At 43.1% G+C, this 22,005-nt stretch overlaps 1 protein-coding gene and 1 pseudogene across 1 annotated transcript in view; both read left to right on the top strand.

Moving 5' to 3' along the window:
- Positions 1–9,366, top strand: part of Dsg3 (desmoglein 3) — a 29,863-nt gene extending 20,497 nt beyond the window's left edge. Inside the window, exons 13-18 of the mRNA XM_075970877.1 lie at positions 1,459–1,713; positions 4,533–4,678; positions 4,955–5,018; positions 7,375–7,604; positions 8,605–8,906; positions 9,009–9,366. Of these exons, the coding sequence (XP_075826992.1) occupies positions 1,459–1,713; positions 4,533–4,678; positions 4,955–5,018; positions 7,375–7,604; positions 8,605–8,906; positions 9,009–9,366 (1,355 nt within the window). The remainder of the gene's footprint in view (positions 1–1,458; positions 1,714–4,532; positions 4,679–4,954; positions 5,019–7,374; positions 7,605–8,604; positions 8,907–9,008) is intronic.
- A 1,888-nt stretch (positions 9,367–11,254) lies between these two features.
- LOC142848536 (large ribosomal subunit protein eL29 pseudogene) lies at positions 11,255–18,357 on the top strand (annotated as a pseudogene).
- The last annotated feature ends 3,648 nt before the right edge of the window (positions 18,358–22,005 follow it).

The raw sequence follows: 22,005 nt of genomic DNA, 5'->3' as shown, positions 1-22,005 counted from the left end.
CTCCTAAAACGTATCGTGTTTATCATATATTTTCTGAGTTTTTCAAAAGTCCCTTTCTGGACTGCACAGTGACCATTAGGCCGCTTCTAATCCTCTGCAAACATACTTTCCCTCTCTGGTTTCTGTGCAAATCTTGCTTCCTCTCATGGATGTGCTCCATGGTATCCTGCAGTCGTATATCAGTCATGGCCAGAGACACCAAAGAAATCTTGCTCTCTCGCTCTCGGCGTTCTGATCTTATTTAGAGGAATAGCTCCAAACTGTATGTGCCATTGGTCTCTATAGGCGTTTGCCAGATAGACGCATGGTCAGAAAACAGATAGCTGGGAATGTAGCTCAGTGGTACTGCTCATGCCTAGCACTCACAGGGTCCTAGGGTCAAGTATTGGGGTGACAGCATGGGGTGACTGAATTGAGTTAGGTTGGTCAAAGCAAACGATGCAGCCATGGCACAATGTCAAGGGCACTGTGGATTCCAGAACAATTCAAACAATGTAACACTGCCAGGTTTCCTACTTAGAAAGAGGTGACAAAGAAATGGAGAACCAAAACCAGGTGGTGCTCAGTTGTCTAACAGGCAATGGGCCCCACCACTAGGAACCCTATCACCCAGGCCCTTAGCTCTGGGGATAAGCAAAAGAAGCAGATAAGAGAGCACCCCCAATGCCAAAAGTAGATTTCAATGAGTCAGACATGGGATCAGAGTTTGAAAGCATGCATGGGGTCATGTGCCTGTAAGTATTGGTGCGGATATACACAAGAGTGGGTAAGCTCAGGATATAAACATGACATTGTGATGCCCCATCTCCCACCAACTTCAGTGGGAAAAAAAATAATACAGGGCTGGGTCCTTGTGGAGGGGAATCATGGGCCTGTTGGGCTATGGGAGAGAATGACAAAAAATCACGAGGGGTTCAACTTTTTGGCTTCTCTCCATTGGATGAAAAACTGTCTTGGGCCACAGAGGGATGTCTAACCCACAACCTTGAACCTACAAGAGCCTGGGGGCTGGAAATATATATATATATATTATATATATATATATATATATATATATATATATATATATATATATATATGTTTATTTTCACAACACTGTTTCATGACACAACACTTTGAAGCTGTCTTCTAAAGACTTCAAGTACTGGGCAATCAGTCTATAAAAACAAACAAAAAAATCAATCTCTTGTCAATCTCTTGTGTTTTAATTAGCTTTTACAATTTTATGTTCAACTGTATCTACAGCTATTTTGGGCCACATGTGGCCTACATGATTGGACACTCCTGGTGGGCAGACTGACCCCGCCAAACCCCTTCACCACTCAGCACTGCTCCAACAATGCCAGTCTGGCTGGTTGTGACCATGATTCCAAGACAGTTCTGGCACCATTATCACACGCAGGAGGCTTTAAGAGCAAGTGCTGCCTGGTCTCACTGTTGCTTTTGACTTTTTTGTAGATACCTCCGCACTTCTACGAGCCCAGCAGCAGGTGTCCCCAGGAGTGTACAGCGTCCCAGTCGTCGTGAAGGACAATGAGGGCGGGCAGTGTGACACACCAGAGATCCTGACCCTGACAGTGTGTCAGTGTGATGACCGGAACATGTGCCGAGCCCCTAACCCGAGCAGAGAGCCTATGAGACACAGAGAGTCATCCTGGCGGCTGGGGCCCGCTGCCATCGGCTTGATCCTGCTGGGACTCCTGATGCTGCTGCGTGAGTAAACTAACACGCCCATCAGAGTCTGTGGCAAGGGCCTCATTTGGAAGAGTCACTGTGCTCATCTGTGCAATGTGAGAAGCATCATTCTAATCACTTAGATGGCAAAGCTGAAGGAAATTGCTAGAAAAAAAATCTCAAATGTGTTTAGCTTGTCACTTAACAGCAATTTAAATACAGCAAGGCAAGTCATATATGCAAACATTTCCAAAAAAGACAGGGCTGGGGAGATGGCTCCGTCAATACTGTTTGCCTTGCAAGCATAAGGAACCTGAGTTCAATCCTGCATCCACCTAAAAAGTCAAGTGTCGCAATGGATGCTTGTAATTCCAGCCGTAGTAGCAAGATGGAAGGAAGAGACACACCGATTTCTAGAACTCACTGGCCAGCTAGCCTAGCCTACTTAGCGAAGCGCAAGCCCATTGAGAAGCCCTGTCCCAAACAAAAGGGGAAGATACCCACGGGATGATATTCAGGTGGTGCTCTGGCCTCCGTGAGTACACCCGTATGGTGTGTGCTCACAAGCACATTCCACACACGCGGAGGGTAGGGGACAAGAATGAGGGGAAAATTATAAAGATGCTCTGTTCACAGTCCAAACCATGCCTTTATTCATACGCATGGGCTTTCTAAGATACATCTCCGACCCACATACTAGTCTCATGACTACAGTTCTAAGACAAAAGAATGCTGGTCACATAACCTCAGAGAGGTCATCTAGGATCCACGTTAGCAGAACTTGAGCTCTGAGAATTTATTATTTAATCCAGCAAGTCCTCAAAACAGAGTTTACCCCTTATCTCATGTGCACCCTTTAAAATATTCACCCCTGGGCTGCAAAGGTGGCTCGGTAGTTAGGAGTACTTTCAGAGGGCCCGGGTTCAATTCCTAGCACTCATTTGGTGGCTCACAGCCACCCATAACTCCCAGACACATATGCAGTGCACACTCATACATATAAAATAAACCTTTAAAAAACACCTTAATGTTCATACATAATAGGAAGGCATTTAGGGAAACTACATGTCTTACTGTCTTTTAATAAATGTGCATTTTAGTTTATTCAATAGATAGATTTCTAGAAATTTTCATTTTAACCAAAAGTTCATTAATCAAATGATGCTGTAAATGCAAGAGTCCTCTACTTAAAGAAACTTGGAAAGGAGTCGGATAAGATATCCTCAATAAATTCACAATAATTCCTTAGTTTATTACTGCATCATAAAATATTAATGGAAAAAGTTTTTCATGTTATATATGTATATTCTACTTCAACTGTCTTTAGAAATATGGTTTATGGGGTGGAGAGATTGCTCAGTGGTCTTGAACACATAGCTCTTAGAAGAGCTGAATTCAGTCCCAGTACATACAGTGGATGGCTCACAACTCCCTATAGATCCAGTTCCAGTGGACCCAGCATCCTCTTCTGGCCCTCAGAGACATGTGCCCTAACATGCACATACATACACACAGATGCACATGTGTGCACATAATTAAAAATAAAATATTTCAATGATAAATACAATTCATATAAGCATTATATTAAAATTCAATATGCTGTATGAATTACATCCCATCTATTTATAACTTGACCTAGTTTTATACTAATATATGACTGATATAATTTGCATAATTATGTAGTTCATTCTAGCAATACTAGCAGGTCTTCCTAGTATCCATTACTGTCTTTTCCCTCTCTCAGACAACCATGATGAAAGCACCACTTGCTTCCCCTTTGAATTGATGGCTTAGATCATACAACTTGGGATCACAGACTGAAAAGCCATGCATCCAAAGTTCAGACCCTAGAAGTCTGATTCGGAGACGGAGTTTGCTAACCTTTCAGGGGACCACTTCTAAGTGGACAGTTCCAGCATTAGGGTTCATAGGGCCTTGACAGTGCAGAAATGGAGTTGAGGCAGGGACAACAGAGCTAGGGAGTGATCAACAGCTAAGAGCCCTGGCTGCTCTTCCAGAGGACCTGGATTTGGATTGCAGCACCCACATGGCAGCCAGCAAGTGCCTGTAATTCCCGTTCTAGGGAATCTGACACTTCTTCCAGCCTCTGCATGCACCAAGCAGGCACACGGTCCATAGACAAAGATGCAGGCCAAACACCCATACGTATGAAAAATGTTTTCAAATGAACATGTCTTACCCATTAGCAGAAAGAATGGCATGGTGGCTGGAAGATCCTTCACGCTAAGGACTTTCGGTTCACAATGAAAAGTGCACTGGTGGGGACTGGGAAGACGACTCTGAGGTTAAAAGCACAGGCTCTGCCAGAACCTGGATTCCAGGTCCCAGCACCTCACACCTACAGTCCACACACACACAGCGCATCACACACGGTGCACTGACAGTCATTGACTAAAATGTCTTTAGCCGTTGTTGCACTTTGCTGGTCAATTGCTCTTTAGTAAAGATCAGATCCTGAAGTATTATCAAAATCTTGGTTATGGGGTATTATAGTTTTGTGTGTATTTGCCAGACAACATGTACAGACAAGTACAACAAATAGTAATGACAACAACAGCAGCAGCAAGGAGTAATAATAATAAGTATTATGGAAAGGAATTACAAAACTGAACAAACCCTCCAAAAAATGGCCTGGCCTCCTACAGATCATGATCACTGGAAAATTACTGCATTGAACTTACCAAATTGCATTCTGTAAACACTAGTTTTGCTTTCAGTAAATATACTCCTTTAATGTTTGAATTATTGTATTGCCTTTGTAACACTTTTGACAATTGCCATGTCAAATAGTTTCCGATGGATTCAACCATTCTCTTATTATCCTTGTCCCTGCCCAGTGGCCCCGCTTCTGCTGCTGGCCTGTGACTGTGGGTCAGGTCCCATCGGAGGAGGAGCCGCGACAGGTGGCTTTATCCCTGTGCCTGATGGTTCAGAAGGAACAATCCATCAGTGGGGAATCGAAGGAGCCCAGCCTGAAGACAAGGTGAGGATCCAGTCTGTAAGACAGTTACTGTGGCCGTGCAGTGGGAAACAGTTTATGTTAACGTAGGAAAGGGGAATAGAGAGAGCTCAAGGGACATCTTAATCCTAAGTGGATAGATGAGACTGTCATGGATGGGGACTTTTAGGACTCCAGCTCTGCAGAAGTCCTGTCCTAAAAAGGCCCACACTCCTAGAAGAATTTTAATGTTATCACTTACAAGGGGGTCACACTTCATCTATATTGCACTGAAACATGTGTTTGTCTTATAATTTGTAGGAAATCACAAATATTTGTGTGCCTCCTATCACAGCCAATGGTGCAGATTTTATGGAAAGTTCTGGTGAGTAGGCATCAAATTTGTCTTTTTATTTGTACTGGGATTTGAGCTCAGGGCTTCATGCATGCTAAGCAAGTGTACACACTGAGCTACAGCCCATCCTTTTTTATGTTTTCTCTTTTGAGATAGGCTCTCACTAATTTGCCCAGGCAGTCCTTGAACTTTAAACCCCCCTGCCTCAACCCCTTGAGTAGCTGGAATTTATTTTTAAAATGTAACTTTGAAATTAAGGGCAGGTTAGAGGAGAACTAGCCAAAATTAAGAAATGATCAATAACTGAACATTTGTGTACATAACAAGCGATATCACCACTGAGATTAGAAGCTGGTTTTACAGTTATTTGTGGCTGAGCCAATTCCACAGCACTGGTCTGCCCTCCATGAGTTAATTCACTCGCTGATATTGCTGTTTGGAAAAATGTAAAGACTTTTTTTTTTCATTTTCCAAATTTTAATGAATTGAAGCAACTATAGCTCTCAATCAACTAGTTACTAACTTTAAAATATTTTTAATTTATTATTTTATTTTGTTTAGAGATATTTCGCCTGCATGTATGTCTATGCACCATGTGCATGCCTGTTGCCCACAGGGGTCAGAAGAGGGTATAGGATCCCTTGGAAACAGGGGTAAAAATGGCTGTGAGCCACTATATGGGTACCAGGAATGGAACCTGTCTTTTGAAAGAGCAGCCAAGCCCTTAACCTTTGAGCCATCTCTCCAACCACTAATCAATAACCTTTAATTAGGAACTATTTTACGGTATTAAAAAACTGTAAATGAAAATTCAAGCAATAGCTGTGCCTACCACCAACTCTGTCTATTGCTAGTTCAGGTCGGGTTATGTTTGCCCGTCAAGTCCTCTGTGTGCACATCTGTGTCTCATGTGTGAGCGTTCATGCCTCGTGTGTGTGTGTGTGTGTGTGTGTGTGTGTGTGTGTGTGTGTGTACACTGTGTGCACATCTGCAATTCTGTCCCTCTTCCTGACATAACAGCATCAACTGTGTTCCTGATTTGTGTTCAGCTCCTAGTTCTCTGCAATCACCATGGGGCATGAAGCCTAAAGCTGGCATTTAAGTAAATCTCTTATTTCTTTGGGTTTACTGAGTAACAATTTCAATCATGCTGTCTCATTACCAGAAGTACTCTGTAAACTAGCGTGCGATAAGATATGACACTCACAGGAATTTTATTCTTAATTCTATAGTTAGCAAAAATCTACACAAATTGTCTCCAGTTATGTGACAGCCTTTAACAGCTTCTCAAATACTCAATTGCTTCTACCATTATGATTATATAGCAAAAACTAAATTCAGAATTGTGTATAAAATATAGCTCATGATGAACTTGAGAATTGGTCAGGTGGTTTAGGGTATTGTTTGGTACTCCAAATGACTGGGGTTCAATTTCCCAATACCCACACTGGGTGGTTAATAAACACCTGTGAATTCCAGTCACAGGGGATCTGATAGCCTGCTACAATTTCTGTGGGTACCCATCCATACACATGGGCCCACATTCACACATGCACAAATAAAAAGTAAAAATAAATTCAAATAATCTATGAAAGCATAACATGAACGAAATAGGAAATACACCATAACACTTTAAATTTCCCATGGATACCATCTGTCACTTTGCACGGCCACGTCATGGAGTCTCTCTTCCTTTCCCGTACTGAAATCACATGGCTGCTTGACTGCAATGTCATTGTACCTGAGAACACATGCGCTCGGGAGCTTTCCACAGCTGATCACTGCCAACTGTCCTTTCACGTTGTTGTTTCTGGCTATTGCCACTGACAACCCAATTCCCCTGTACCCTCCTCTAACTGACTGACATGGTCTTGTGGCTTTTCCACCTGCCCACGCCCCTTCAGAGTTACTCTCACAGAAACCTTCAGCAATGCTAATACCAGCCACACCACCGTACTTTCCTCACATTGCGGCTTTATATGGCAACTGTCTGTCAAGGATGAGAGAACTTTAAGGCTTGGAAAGAGCTCAGTCAGCCAAGTGCTTGCTGTACGAGCATGAGTCCCTGAATTCATGAAAAAGCTAAGCATTGTGGCCAATTTGTGGCAATAGGGGAGACAGATCCCGGGGCTCACTGATAGAGAGTCTAGCTGAATCTATAAGTTCCAGACCAGGGAGAGACCCTGGCTCGAAAGAGATGATGGTGCCCTGAGGGTCAACCCCCAAGATTGACTTCTAACAAGTCTGACGTGTGCACACATACCACATGGGCATGAGCACACCCCTGAGTGCGCACACGAACATACACATACATATGCACACATGGGAGCTTTTACAAAGTCACAGCATGAACTATCAGAGAACTCTCTCTCTCTTCTGCCTTTAGAAGTCTGTACGAACACATATGCTGGAGGGACGGTGGTGGAAGGCGCTTCGGGAATGGAAATGACTACCAAAGTGGGAGCCGCTACTGGAGCAGGAGCTGCAGGGACACTTGGCCCCTGTTCCCTGGGTCACTCAGGAACGATGAGAACGAGGCATTCCACCGGAGGGACCTTGAAGGACTACGTTGTTGCGCCAGTGAACATGACTTTCCTAGGTTCCTACTTTAATCAGGTAACTGCGTAGCAAACTGTCAGGCTGGGTTATCTCATTTATATAGGAAACCTGGCTACTTGATTGTATACAATAGTTTTGAGATTCATTTCTTCTACACTTTTTTCAAAGTAAGGAAAGAAAAGCTTCCTCTTGTCAAAATAAATCAGGTAATTTTGGTGACTGTCAGATTTGAGCCACTAGCTCAAATTCACAAGCCAAGCCAGCAATGACAAAGCTAATGCAAAGTCCCCATAGGGTGAAAACTGTCTCCGTGAACGTTGAGAAAGCTGCCTGTCCCCAAGACAAAAATCGAGCAGCCCTAGTGATAGACTCCAGGCAGTATATACAGTTGCTATGGAGACTGAAATCAAGAGCTAACACATAAGCCTAGGCTAGCCTCTTTGATGGCCTGTCAGCCATATTGCCAATTCCCCAAACAAAAATGTAAATTAAAGAGTATTTCCTGAAACCAGACTCAGGAAGACTCATATCCTGCTTTCTCTAGTGTGGACCTAGGTTTACTTTTATCTATGACATGAAAGCAGGAGGACTTCTTGGAAGGGAAGGGAAAGAATAGGAGAGAGGAGCAGTAACAGGAAGAAAAGCCATCTCGTGCTTTCTCTCATTGATGAAATCTATATTTAACTATATATGCATATATAGCCCATGGACGCCAACGACAGACTATTGGGGAAAAGGAAAATGGCTAGCAGGAGAGCGGAGAGAGCAGAAAGGGCAAGCAGGGATCTAAATATGATCAAAGATCAAGGATATATATTTATGAAAATGTCATAAACCTATTATATTGACCACTAACTAAAAACATACTAACAATAAAAATAAATAAAAGAAAACATTTTAGCTACCCAAAGGAAAAAAATAACCAAATTTAAAATATGAAGAACATTTTCATCACTAGTGGGGATTTCCTAATGTGGGGATTCACTCTCCAGCCTTGGGCTTTATGGATAAATTCGATGGTCTTTGTGAGGTCCGTCTCTCCTCTCTCCATCTTTAGAAATCGTTTGCCTATGCCGAGGAGGAGGATGAGCGGGAAGTGAATGACTGTTTGCTGATCTATGATGACGAAGACGAGGATGGCGCCCCCTGTTCGCCTGCCCTCAGCTCCTGCAGCTTCATTCCCGATGACCTAGATGACAGCTTCTTGGAGTCCCTTGGCCCCAAATTTAAAAAGCTTGCAGAGATATGTCTCGGTATTGATGACGAAGCCAAGCAGGCAAAGCCAGGCCCTAAAGACAGTGGTTCTGGGGCAGGCATCCGTGCTCGCTCTGCGGAAGTCCCTCAGTCAGGTGCTAACAGGTATCAAACTTTGCCTGGCAGTCTGGAAATCCCTCAGTCACGTTCTCAAAGGTACCAGACTTCGCCTGGCAGTCTGGAAGTCCCTCAATCAGTTTCTAACAGGTACCAAACTTTGCCTGGCAGTCTGGAGGTCGCTCAGTCGGGTGCTCAAAGGCACCAGACTTTGCCTGGCAGTCAGGATGCTTCTGTTTTGTTCACTTCCGGGTCTGTCCACCCTGCCATTGCTATCCCTGACCCTCTACAGCTTGGTAACTACTTGCTCACAGAAACCCACTCAACTTCAGGTTCCCTCATGCAGCCCACCACTGCCACCTCTGACCCACATCTCACCCAGAATGTCACCTTAACAGAAAGAGTGATTTGCCCACTTCCTAGTATCTCTGGCAGCATAGTGGCTCCCACGGAGCTGAGAGGGTCCTACAGTATGCTCTATACAAAAGAAACCTGTTCCCATCTATGACCAAAGCAAACTGGAAAAATATACTAGCCAAATTTGGATATTTGTACCCAAATATCTTTTTAAAATCTAGCAAAGCTTGTGGTATTGGACTAATTTGGCTCCTACTGGATAACCTCTGATCATGATCATGATTTACATATTCTTATTCATATATAACAGCTAGGTATGTTAAAGAATATTTCTAATTCTCTGATTTTTTTCAAGCGCAAGTAAACCTGTATATTTTCAAAAATAATCTTAAGATATTATGTAGGGAGTGTTCCTAAGCATCTTTACAGTTCTGTGATATCAACATCAAAGGAAGATGCTGTAGCCCTACGCAGTGTGGATTGGCTTCCTTCTTGGAGTTCAGGTTCCTGTCTCTGTCACCTTTCTGGCATCATTAATAAGAATATGAGAGTATTATTAATAACAGTGGAAATCTGAGGGGCATGATGAAGCTTTCAGGGCAGCTTGGGACAAGGGTAATGGATGCAGCTCAGGGGTTTCGTCTTCTTGGTGTGAGAACTCAAAGCCTGTCTTTTGATCAAGCCCAGGGCTGTGGGTGAACATGCTTAAATTACTGCATCTATATTCTATATGTATTCACAATAAGACATTTTTAAAATACAGGTAGCATAGAGCATGTAAGAAAGTTTAGTATATGTAAATAATATTTTGTAAGTATTTTAAGCTAGTCCAAGAAAATGTAACTTCCTACAAAAAACACGAGCTCCCTCACAGATACTCCTCCAAAACTAAGCCTGTGCCAATCTTTTAAAAAGACACGTTAGTGTAAGTGCCAACAAGTAAGACTGGCTCACAGATGCACCTGAGGCATGGTGTGCAAATAACATCGAGCAGGGCTTGTGGTTTTTCCTCGAAGCCAAAAGGGCCGTGGACTGAAATAGCAGGCAGTGAGATGAGTGAACGTGTATCACTTTAGGAGAAAGTGAAGCCATTTTCAAGTGAAGCAGAATTGGACAGCTGTAGCGATTAACGCTGAGTGTGAGGATGTTCTGTGAGCGAACGTTTGGAGCCGCGGTTCTCAGCCTTCCTGCAGCTGCAACCCTTTCAGACAGTTGGGCTGATCCTAAACCATGGAATTATTCTCACGGCTACTTTGTAACTGTACCTTTGCTACTGTAACGGGTCGTAATGTGAACAGCTGATATGCAGGATATCTGATATGTGACCCCTGTGAAAGGGTCAGTCAACACCCCCAAAAAGGGATCATGACCCATGGGTTGAGAACCTCTGGTCTAGAACATTTTTCATGAGAGTTGCCCTAACAGTAATACAGTTCTTCCGGACGTGTCTGGTTATTCATGGCCCCAACCTTCAGCCCACAAAGAACACCCTACCTCACCTGTTTCTCGGCATTATTGTCTTCGCCGAGTCTTTCCAAGGCCGTTGTCCAGCTCAGTTATTTCAAATTGCATAAAAAGCAGGTCTTTTAATTTTCCTCTCCGGGTTTTTATTTTTGTTGTTGATGTTGGTTTTTGTTGATTGGTTCATTTTATTTTGTTTTGTTTTGTTTGAGACAGGATCTTGCTGTAGCTAAGGCTATCCTGAAACTTGTTATGTAGTCATGCTAGCCTTGAACTTGTGAACCTCCTGAGTGCTGAGACTGGAGGCATGAACCACCACATACATCAGATTTTTTTTATGATGAAAGCTTTAAAATGTTTTCCAGACTCTGAATATTAATTAGTTATGCTTTAACCCTAAAAGTAAATACAGTCTAATGATATTGAGGGTGAAGCAAACACCCAAATGTCACTGTCTCTAGTACCTGTCCCTTTTGCTAGCATTGTGGTTCCCAGGAATGTATGTATTAGGACAAACAGGTTGAGAAGCTTAAGCAGCCCACGTTTCCAAGACTTTCAGCTCGCCTGTACCGAGTGCGATGAGCCCAGCATGTGGAGAAGCCCAGCATGTGGAGAAGCCCAGCATGTGGAGCAGCCCAGCATGTGGAGAAGCCCAGCATGTGGAGAAGCCCAGCATGTGGAGAAGCCCAGCATGTGGAGAAGCCCAGCATGTGGAGAAGCCCAGCATGTGGAGAAGCCCAGCATGTGGAGAAGCCTGTCCCTCACTTCTGATCCAGAGCACTGACGCTGGTCTGTGCCTCTGCTTTTCCAGGACTGTAGACTAACACTCAGAACAGTCCTTACTCAATGTGCAGAGGTGGACTCGGGTTTCTCAGAACACTGTAGCTTTAACTCTTAAACTTATCAAATGGGATTTGGAGCCTGGCCTGGTAGCACATGCCTATAACTCTGCACTTGGGAATGGAAGCAGTAAGATCAAAAGTTCAAAGTCAGCCTCAGCTACATAATGAGCCTGGCTACATGAGACCTTGTCTCAAACAAAAGGTTAGAAAGATAGCCTCAAAAATGGATATTTGACTGCGTTATTAAAATGCAGAGGAAACCAGGTCACAGTGGTAAAGTTTATGTAGATAAAAATTTAAATGTGTTTTTGAGTTTGAAAATGTATTGCTCTTTGGAACAGCCTAGGAGTTCTCTCCATTTATAACAATGTATCTGTATTTTTTATTAAAAATAAAAATTGTTTTAAGTAGAAAATGTAAGTCTCCCTTGACTTCATATACTACACATTGTAAGCAGTACACAATTAAAGGCATAGCAGGGCTGGTAGCACGGCTGAGTGGGTGGAGTGCTGTGCTCAATCCTGACAACATGAGTTTGATCCCGGGGACCTACATGGTGGAAGGAGAGAGCCACTCCCAAAAGTTTTCCTCTGGTCTCTACATGCACACCATGGCTCATGCATGCCCCCCACACACACAACAAACAAACAAATAAATAAATAAAGCAGGCAGTGTAAAACTGTTACAATAAAACTGTCAACAACCCTTAAACACTCTGTGAAAGAAAGAGTTTTCCATAATGGTTATTAAGAAATGTGTTGCAAACGTGTATATGAATCTTTTAACGGTATTTAGCATTTTGCTCCTGGATAATATCTCTTCCTCATTCTCCCAGACAAGGAGGAAGTATCTGAGGATTCAGAATTGCCTTGGGAGGACGCAATACTCAAGGAGTTCAAAGCAGAGAGCTCTCAGAACCTGGTTGCTTTTAAACATGCACATTGTGTCTGGACGATAGGAGTAACCTCCCAAGCAAAAGCCCACCCTTCTATGATGACTTAGAGAGAGACGCTGGAGTAAAGAAGGGACAGTGTTCACGTACTGTGACAGACTCTGTACCATGACACTGTGAAGAGCCATCTGCCCTCATGGTGGCTTGTCACTAAATGCATGTCTCACTGTTGTGTGTCCTTTGAAGAGGTGCCAAGACATGGGATCTTGCTTCTGACGGGCTCTTCCCCCTTAAACCTGGTCAGCCTTAGATAAAAATAATGTAGAGAAAAAAACTAGGTAAAAATGGTCGCTAGATGAAGAATCTTAAAGAATGATGAATGACTTGCCCTGAACATTCTGAATCAAGGCCAGAAAACTAAAAGTCATTACAGTAATGACAATAATTACAATAAAGTAATAATTACAAAAATATTACTAGATTCTATACATAGAAAATTCAAGAACTAAAAATGGCAATACTGCATATAAGGAGACGGCTCAGTTGATAAAGTGCTTGTTATACTTTATGCCTGGAAACACTCAACCTCTAAAACCCACATAGTAATCCTAGCCAGTGGGAAGCTGAGTCAGGTAGATATCCCCAGGGTTCACTGTCCAACCAGCCGACCTCACCAGTGAGCTCCAGACAAATGCACAACCCTGTCTCAAACAGCATGCATGCCCGTGAGAAATGACATCTGAGTTTTACCTCTGGCCTCCATACACACACACACACACACCTGTGCATGTAACCCTTGACATCACCACACACACACACCTGTGCATGTAACCCTTGATATCACTATACACACACACCTGTGCATGTAACCCTTAACATCACTATACACACACACACCTGTGCATGTAACCCTTAACATCACTATACACACACACACCTGTGCATGTAACCCTTGACATCACTATACACACACACACACACACCTGTGCATGTAACCCTTAACATCACTATACACACACACACACACACACCTGTGCATGTAACCCTTAACATCACTATACACACACACACACACACCTGTGCATGTAACCCTTAACATCACTATACACACACACACACACACACACACACCTGTGCATGTAACCCTTGACATCACTATACACACACACACACACACACACACACACACCTGTGCATGTAACCCTTAACATCACTATACACACACACACACACCTGTGCATGTAACCCTTAACATCACTATACACACACACACACACACCTGTGCATGTAACCCTTAACATCACTATACACACACACACACACACCTGTGCATGTAACCCTTAACATCACTATACACACACACACACACACACCTGTGCATGTAACCCTTAACATCACTATACACACACACACACACCTGTGCATGTAACCCTTAACATCACTATACACACACACACACACACACCTGTGCATGTAACCCTTAACATCACTATACACACACACACCTGTGCATGTAACCCTTAACATCACTATACACACACACACACACCTGTGCATGTAACCCTTAACATCACTATACACACACACACACACACACACACACACCTGTGCATGTAACCCTTAACATCACTATACACACACACACACACACACCTGTGCATGTAACCCTTGACATCACCACACACACACACACACACACACACACCTGTGCATGTAACCCTTAACATCACTATACACACACACACACACACACACCTGTGCATGTAACCCTTGACATCACTATACACACACACACCTGTGTATGTAACCCTTGACATCACTATACACACACACACACACCTGTGCATGTAACCCTTGACATCACTATACACACACACACACACACCTGTGCATGTAACCCTTAACATCACTATACACACACACACCTGTGCATGTAACCCTTGACATCACTATACACACACACACACACACACCTGTGCATGTAACCCTTGACATCACTATACACACACACACACACCTGTGCATGTAACCCTTAACATCACTATACACACACACACACACACACACACCTGTGCATGTAACCCTTGACATCACCACACACACACACCCACACACACCTGTGCATGTAACCCTTGACATCACCACACACACACACCCACACACACCTGTGCATGTAACCCTTGACATCACCACACACACACACCTGTGCATGTAACCCTTGACATCACCACACACACACACACACACCTGTGCATGTAACCCTTAACATCACTATACACACACACACACACACACCTGTGCATGTAACCCTTAACATCACTATACACACACACACACCTGTGCATGTAACCCTTGACATCACTATACACACACACACACACACACACACACACACCTGTGCATGTAACCCTTAACATCACTATACACACACATACACACACCTGTGCATGTAACCCTTGACATCACCACACACACACACACACACACACCTGTGCATGTAACCCTTGACATCACCACACACACCCACACACACCTGTGCATGTAACCCTTGACATCACCACACACACACACACCTGTGCATGTAACCCTTGACATCACCACACACACACACACACACACACCAAACAAAACAAGGCAAAATTTAATTTTGTGACCTTAAAGACAAAGTCACAGTGTGACAGGTACGTGTGCAACTGTCTAGCTTCACTGACATCAACAGTTAGGAAACAAATACAAGCAGACTCCTTATTGGTGCCTGGCCTGTTTTTTTCACATCCTCCGCCCAGTCTACAAAGAGGAATTCTGAATCGGCAATTACATGGCTTAGCATTTATTCAGTGATGCAGTCTGGAATGGTTTTAAAGAAGAGGAGCAACTGTTCAATAAAGAAAAGTAACCATCATTTCAGTTCTGGGTGCCAGAATCCACAGATTTACCCCTCCACAATTCAAGGTTCCCAATGCCTTGCTTGGTTAACAGTGAGCTAAGATTTGTCCACTGGTACAGGAGAATTGTCTGTATTCTGTCAATCATGTTTTAAATAAATGCTGATTGGCCAGGCAGGAAATATAGGTGGGAAAACCAGACAGGAAGTAGAAATGATGTAATGAGAACAGGAGAATTCTGGGAAGGAGGAAGTTGATTTCTCCCACTCCTACCTAGATCACTGAAGCAGCAGGATGTGATCTGCCCCACTGGAAAAGGTACTGAGCCACATGACTAACATAGATCAGAAAAATGGGTTAATCAAGATGTGAGAGTTAGCCAATGAGAGGCTAGAGCTAATGGGCCAATCAGCTTATAATTTATGGAGACCTATGTGTGATTTTCTTTGGGGCTAAACAGTTGTGGGGTACTGGGCGGCACAAAAACCACAACAAACAAGCCAGCATTCATGTTACAGTCCACAGCCAAAATATCAGCCATGCTCAGGTTTGTGTCTTTACTTTCTTTCTTTTAAAAAGTTCTGCTACAAATATAAGACAAAGAAATACAGATGTGATGCTTATACAACAGCACTGGGGCAGCTGTACCAACGGTTGCAGTTACCAGAATAGGAATTGATACCCCTGAGTGCTGCCGTGTGGCTGGGAGAGCCCCATACTCTTCCAGTAACCCTTAGACTGTAATCACAGACACAGAGACTTGGAAGGGCCATCTCTCCCAGGTTACACAGCAAAGTGGAGCAAACATAAAAGTGTATCTACAGTCACCCTCCTCTGGGAACAACTATTTGGAAGACGCTCTTCAATGTCCATTCTAAGACTTGAGCAATACCTGAAAAATTAGAAAGAGGGGCCAGGCGGTGGTGGCGCACGCCTTTAATCCCAGCACCAGGGAGGCAGAGGCAGGCGGATCAGTGTGAATTTGAGGCCAGCCTGGTCTACAAGAGCTAGTTCCAGGTCAGGAACCAAAAGCTACAGAGAAACCCTGTCTCTAAAATAAAAAAAAAATTAGAAAGAGTAGAGAAAAAATAATGACAATAACAAGAAGGGTTAGAAATATAAACACAGAGCCCAGAGATGAAAGTATCCAGGTCTGGTGGCACAGGTCTATAGTCCTAGCTTCCCCAGAGGTGGAGGCATGGCGACTGCAAGTTCAAAACCAGCCTAGACAACTCAGTGAGAACCTGTCTCAAAATAAGTAGGAAAGCCATCTGAGGATGTGTCTCAATGACAGAGGACTGACTGGCTCAGACTGTGAGAGGCTCTGAGTCAATTCCCAGGACTGGGGAAAATCCTTTAAAGTGTGGGACATGATGGCTCACATCTATAAACCCAGCCCTCAGAAGACTGAAGCAGGAGAATAGCATGATTCTGAGACCAGTCTGTGCTACAAAGCAAGACCCTGTATCAAACACACACATGTATAATATAATATAAGCATAGACATGCAGATAGATAGACAGATATGTGAGATGTATTTATAGATAGATAAATGGTAATTTGATAGATAGTGGAACAAGACAGATGACTGATATATGACAGACAGACAGACAGACAGACATGCAGGCAGATAGATAGATAGATAGATAGATAGATAGATAGATAGATAGATAGATAGATGATAGATAGATAGGTAGATAGATAGATAGATAATAGAATATAGATGATTGATAGACAATAAATGAAGATAAATGACGGATGGATGGATTAATGGATGAAAGATAGATGGATAGATAGATAGATCGATAGATCGATAGATAGATAGATAGATAGATAGATAGATAGATAGATAGATAGATAGATAGATAGATAGATAGATAGATCAGAACAAGTCTTTAAGCTGAATGTGACTATGGCTTCTGCTGACAGATGTCATAAGCACCCAAACAAGCTATTTGGAAGTCGCAGGCTTTTTTCCAGTAAACGTTTAAGAGTCATCTAGAGAGCTAGGGACAAACTACATGGAAGAGATTTCATGAAATGTACTGTGTGAAAATGACTTCCTTAAAAGAGTCCTTTCAATCAAAAAACATTGTATGAAATTCTCAAAGAGTCAATAAAGATAATATGTTAAAAGGAGTCCTTCCATGGGTCACGAGAAACAGCATATTTTAACAGCTGGATTTGTCTTACTCTTTGAAGCCACCTCCACTTTACTTTTGTTCCAGCCAAATATATAAGACCATCGTATCCTCAGCCTTACACCCCACATTTCTTACCTTACAGTGCACGGAAGTCGTTATTATTAACATGTTGAACTGACTTGAACTGAAGTGTGACTTATATGATCCAAATTCAAAGGCAAAACACAGGCTTACACACACACACACACCTGCCTCAGATCACCACATAGCTTGTAGTAGCTAAAAAAGACTTTTCACTATCAAATCCATGAGCCAGACAGTCAATCTCAATACGTGCCCACGATTTCTGCGTTCATGCAGTGTGCTTTCTAGTTTTGTTGACCAAAAAAAAAAAAAAAAAAACAACAACAACAACAACAACAAGAACAATCGCTCTTCTAGTCTTAGGCGCTTCAGGAGCCGCCAGTTACCAGCCAGCCGTGGCCAGGTCCAAAAATCACACCACACACAACCAGTCCCGAAAATGGCACAGAAATGGCATCAAGAAACCCCGGTCACAAATATACCAATCTCTTAAGGGGTCGACCCCAAGTTCCTGAAGAACATGTGTTTTGGCAAGAAGCACAAAAGGCCTAAAGAAGATACAGGCAAATAACGCAAAGGCCATGACGCATGCGCAGAGGCCGTCGAGGCCCTGGTGAAGCCCCCGGTGGTGAAGCCCATGATGCCAAAGGGCTCCAGCGGCAAACTCACCCGTCTCACTTTAATTGCTCACCCCAAGCTTGGGAAGCAGATGAGAAGCTACATGGCCAGGGGTAGTAGCTCCAAAAAACAAAGCCCAAGGTTCAAACAAAGGCAGAGGCCTCAGCTCCAGCTCAGGCTCCCAAAGGTGCCAAGGCCCCTGTGAAGGCCCCATAAAAAGGTCTTAGTCTGCCAATGTGAAGACAGATGGATGAATATCAATACAATATTTGCAGATAATCAGGACCTTATGCTGTTTTTACAAATAAGCTTGAGGCAAGATCTGTTGAAGAAAAAGGAAGAAGAGGAGGAGGAGGAGGAGGAGGAGGAGGAGGAGGAGGAGGAGGAGGAGGAGGAGGAGGAGGAGGAGGAGGAGGAGGAGGAGGAGGAGGGAAGAAGGAAGAAGAAGGAGGAGGAGGAGGAGGAGGAGGAGGAGGAGGAAGAAGAAGAAGAAGAAGAAGAAGAAGAAGAAGAAGAAGAAGAAGAAGAAGAAGAAGAAGAAGAAGAAGAAGAAGAATCTAGATTTTCCAACTTCATTTACATAGATATCATCAAGAGTCTGTGTTTGACCAGACCTTATTATTGATGAGGCCGACTTTTCCTGTCCCTTCAAAACTGCTCTAAATTAGGTTCTAAAACACATTCTCTTCAGCATCTCTCCTATCTTCACGGCTGATAGAAATTCACGATTTTTCCTCAGAAGCCACCTTTATAGTTATAAGCTGATATCCAAGTTATCCTTAAGATTTTATCTTTATTTTAATTATGCATTTGTGTGTGCATATATGCACATGAGCGCAGTACCTGCAGAGCCACAGAAGGGTGGCCGATCCTCTGAAACCAGGGCTACAAGTGGTCATGAGCTCCCCAACATGGGCGCTTGGAACTGAACTGGGGTCCTCTGCAAGAGCAGGAAGTGCTTCAAGTACAGGGTGACTTTTCCAGGCCCCAAGTTGACATTAAAAACAAACAAAAGTCTTTGCTGTTCTTCATAGAGACACAATCTTCTTTTATGCTGGGCTTGGACTAGTCTTTCAGTGAAAGAGACTAACAACAAATACGTCGCAAAGGTAACCGCAGACCTATTCTGTCGGCCAAAACTCTCCCAGGGCTTCTCGTAGGTGCCGATACCTGGAATGGCCACCTTCACCAACTCTGACTAACCAAAGATCTTTCCACTGTAGAAGCAATCCCAGAGACACTGCTAAGGACAGGAAATAATGAATTGTTCAAAGAAAGTCCACCAAAATTTTCATAAAGTTAAATTGCTATGGGAAAAATTTAGAGAAAAATTTGAAATCTTATCCCTTCCAATCAATCAGAAATAACTGTTTTAATGATTAACAAAAGATAAACTTAAAAATAGTTTCAGTTTTTTTCCATGTGTGTTCTGAGTTTCTCATTAACAACAGTTCAGACTTTGGAGACAAGCTACTAGGATTCAAACTCATAGCGAGCTGCTTAATGTCTACGGACTATTACTATGGCGGTAATAACCACCTGTACCTCATCAGGTTCTTGTAGTCATGAAATAGATTTGGAAAGCTATATTTGCATGTAAAATCTTTGGAACAAACTCTAAGTTAGACATGCTGACTGCCTGCCCGACAGAATCTCAAACCACTGATACCATGTGATCCACAGTCTTCCGGGGTTTTTGTTTGCTTGTTTAGGGGAGGTTGTTTGCTTTTGGTTTTTTTGAGACAGGGTTTCTCTACATAGCCCTGGATATCCTGGAACTTACACAGAAGATCAAGCAGGTCTCGAACTCAGAGATCTGAGTTCTCTGACACCTGAGGGTTGGGATTAAAGACTGTGTCACTGCTGCCCTGCCACGACCTCCTCTTCTTCCTCCTCCTCCTCCTCTTCCTCCTCCTCCTCCTCCTCCTCCTCCTCTTCTTCTTCTTCTTCTTCTTCTTCTTCTTCTTCTTCTTCCTTTTTGGCAGTTTCTTTTTATTTTTCTTTAATTTTTATATTAATTATTTTTAAACTTCTTGCTGAGCCCTACTTTGGTAGGGCCACCCAGATCTGTATGGCCCCAACAGCAGCTTGATTTTCAAAGACTAACATGACCTCAGCTGTCAGCCCAGACTGCAGGCCATAGCAGGTCCATGGACCCAGACACGGCCCTTAGCAGCAGCCCAAGCCCAGACATCACCATGGTCCATCCACATTGGACCATTCCTCACCACACTTGCCTTTCCAGATCTGCCTCTCTCCCTAGCACATGAACCCTTCTGCCTCTATCTCCCATTCCCCACTCTGTATTCCTTCACCATAATGGTGCCCAACAACGCAGCACCATGGGCTCAGGGTTGATTTCCACCTGCCCAGGCCAAAGGGCCTGGGGTGGAGGTAATAGCCTTTTTTTATGCATATGCTCAAATCAAGCCTGGGGGATGACTTGTTGGTGGATGGCTCATTTAAGAATGAGCTATCCTCAGCTACAGATTGAATTTAGGCCAATCTGAGCATGAAACTCTGCATCAAAACCAATGCATACATTTGGAGTGATGGCGCACACCTTTAATCCGGGATTCGGAAGACAAAGGCAGGTAGAGCTCTGTGAGTTCAAGACCAGCCTCGTCTACAGAGTCTACACAGTGAGTTCCAAGATACCCAGAGCTATAAATGGAGAACTTGTTTCAAAAAACAAAACAATGCAAAAACCAAATAAATCATATATTTGCTATCTGTCTGTGTAGCGCCATCTCTGTGTAAATAAACACCTTGAACTCAGATCTCCCATTCTGACCAATTGGTTTAATGCTGCTAGAGACTGAGAAATAAAAGAAATCAGAGGGCTAGAGAGATGCCTCTGTGATTAAGAGCATTGGCTGCACTTCCAAATGTCCTGAGTTCAATTCCCAGCAACCACATGGTGGCTCACAATCATAGGTAATGAGATCTGGTGCTCTTTTCTTGCCTGCAGGCAAACATGCAGTCAGAACACTGTATGCATAATAAATAAATAAAATCTTTAAAGCAAAACAATAAAAAGAAATCAGATTTGACTCTCTTCTATTGGGAGAAAGTGGTCATTTTCAATATCCTACCAAATTCTAAACTGAAAGTCAGGGTATGTATTCTAGGACAACAATTATCCTCTGCTGCATGTTTTGACTTTGTTCTTAAGATGGTATCTTAGCTAGGGTTTCTATTGCTGTGAAGAGACACCATGACCATGGCAACTCTTATAAAGGAAAACATTTAATTAGGCTAGCTTACAGTTTCAGAGGTTTGGTCCATTATCATCATGGCCTAACATGAAGGCTTACAGGCAGATATGGTGCTGGAGAAGGAGCTTAGAGGTCTAAGTCAAGATCTGCAAAAAACAGGAAGTGAACTGTGTTCCACACTGGGCATAACTTGAGCATAGGAGACTTCAAAACAATGACCCACTTCCTCCAACAAGGACACAGCTCCTCCAAATAGTGCTACTCCCTATGGAGACCATTTCCTTTGAAAACACCACAGCATCTACTGAAAATTCTGAGACAGGCTGATTGTCTCACAGTGCTAACTAATGGAAACTCACGTGCTCTTAGCAACCACAGAATTCTTCATATACATATCCTCCAAGGCCTCCCTGGAATACTGCCCTGCTTAACTTGTTCACTTGACATCCATTAACCAATTAATTTAGATGACAGCTCTAATCCCAACATTAAGAAATAAAAATAATGTCAGACTTTCTTTCTCTTACATACCCACTGGAAAATTAATCAAAACAAGTTTTTGTTGTCAGGCTTACCTTTATTGTAGCTGAATTTGCATGAAACCTGTGTGACTCATTCCAAAGGTCTGACATCACTTAGATATTGT

Source organism: Microtus pennsylvanicus, chromosome 4, assembly GCF_037038515.1.
Source record: "Microtus pennsylvanicus isolate mMicPen1 chromosome 4, mMicPen1.hap1, whole genome shotgun sequence".
Taxonomy (NCBI): domain Eukaryota; kingdom Metazoa; phylum Chordata; class Mammalia; order Rodentia; family Cricetidae; genus Microtus; species Microtus pennsylvanicus.
This window is presented reverse-complemented; position numbering and strand designations above follow the sequence as displayed.